General features: G+C 41.4%; 1 protein-coding gene across 1 annotated transcript in view; it reads right to left on the reverse strand.

The window, feature by feature from the left end:
* Positions 1–206: 206 nt before the first annotated feature.
* The window catches only part of LOC104965262 (cystic fibrosis transmembrane conductance regulator-like), a 20,010-nt gene continuing 19,165 nt past the window's right edge, over positions 207–1,051 (reverse strand). Inside the window, exons 4-5 of the mRNA XM_010794220.1 lie at positions 734–897; positions 207–336 (exon numbers count right to left, since the gene is read on the reverse strand). Coding sequence (XP_010792522.1) covers positions 207–336; positions 734–897 — 294 coding nt within the window. The remainder of the gene's footprint in view (positions 337–733; positions 898–1,051) is intronic.

Here is a 1,051-nt window from a genome sequence, read left to right on the forward strand (position 1 = left end):
TATATAAATGTATTTTTATTATTTTATTGGTTATTTTACTTTAAATTCTTATATTTAAATAAATATCTTTATTTTATCCTCATATTTCATCTTAAATGAAGCAACTATCACAACTCTGATTGCAAAGAAGAAAGAAGAGAAAACAGCTGTAGAAGATGTTTGTTTTGTGAAACTGTTGTTGTTGTTGTTGTTGTTGTGTTGGTGTCTTACTGCCGGATGTTCTTGATGATGGTCTCCATCACCTCCTCCCAGCCGTACGCCTTCACAGAGTGGATGTTCTCCACGATCTCCGTTGTGAGAGCCAGGCGGCGGCTGATCAGTCCGCCTCGCTCCGCCCTGCTCACACAGTTTAACATCAACAAGTCAAAGTCCAATGCATGCAGACAAACAACAATAAACAACAACATCGCAAATAGAATACTATGTGTCTCGTGGGGAATTGTGTTTTGTTGCAGCTGATTTGAATGAAATACAATTTAAAATAAAAATAATTTGTTAAAAAGTAAGCATGTGCAACAAAACAATAAAATAAAATATCTCTATATTAACATAATAAGTAACATTGTACTGTAAAATATAACTTTTAAATAACAGTATATGCATTGGTGTATTGAATAATATCTAACACCTTCTTAGATACAGTGTGTGTGTGTGTGTGTGTGTGTGTGTGTGTGTGTGTGTGTGTGTGTGTGTGTGTGTGTGTGTGTGTGTGTGTGTGTGTGTGTTTTCTCACCGGTGCGGTCCCATCTTCTGGGAGAGCCAGGCCTGGATGATGCCCAGCAGAGTTAGAGTGGCCAGCGCACAGAAGCCGTTCACCTCGATCAGCTCCCAGAGCAGCCCCACACACAGGATGCACTGCAGGGGGGTGATCCACACGAAGTGGGCCAGACCCAGGCTCTGCACACACACATTACTTGTTAGACACTTTTATCCAAAGCGACTTACAGACATTCAATACTGTGGACAATCCCCACAGGAGCAATTTGGGGTGAAGTGTCTCAGGGACACAACGACATGCTGACTGCAGTGGGACTCGAACGTGCTATCTCCT

The sequence above is a fragment of the Notothenia coriiceps genome, unplaced genomic scaffold, assembly GCF_000735185.1.
Source record: "Notothenia coriiceps isolate Sejong01 unplaced genomic scaffold, NC01 NC01_scaffold00037244, whole genome shotgun sequence".
NCBI classification, from domain to species: domain Eukaryota; kingdom Metazoa; phylum Chordata; class Actinopteri; order Perciformes; family Nototheniidae; genus Notothenia; species Notothenia coriiceps.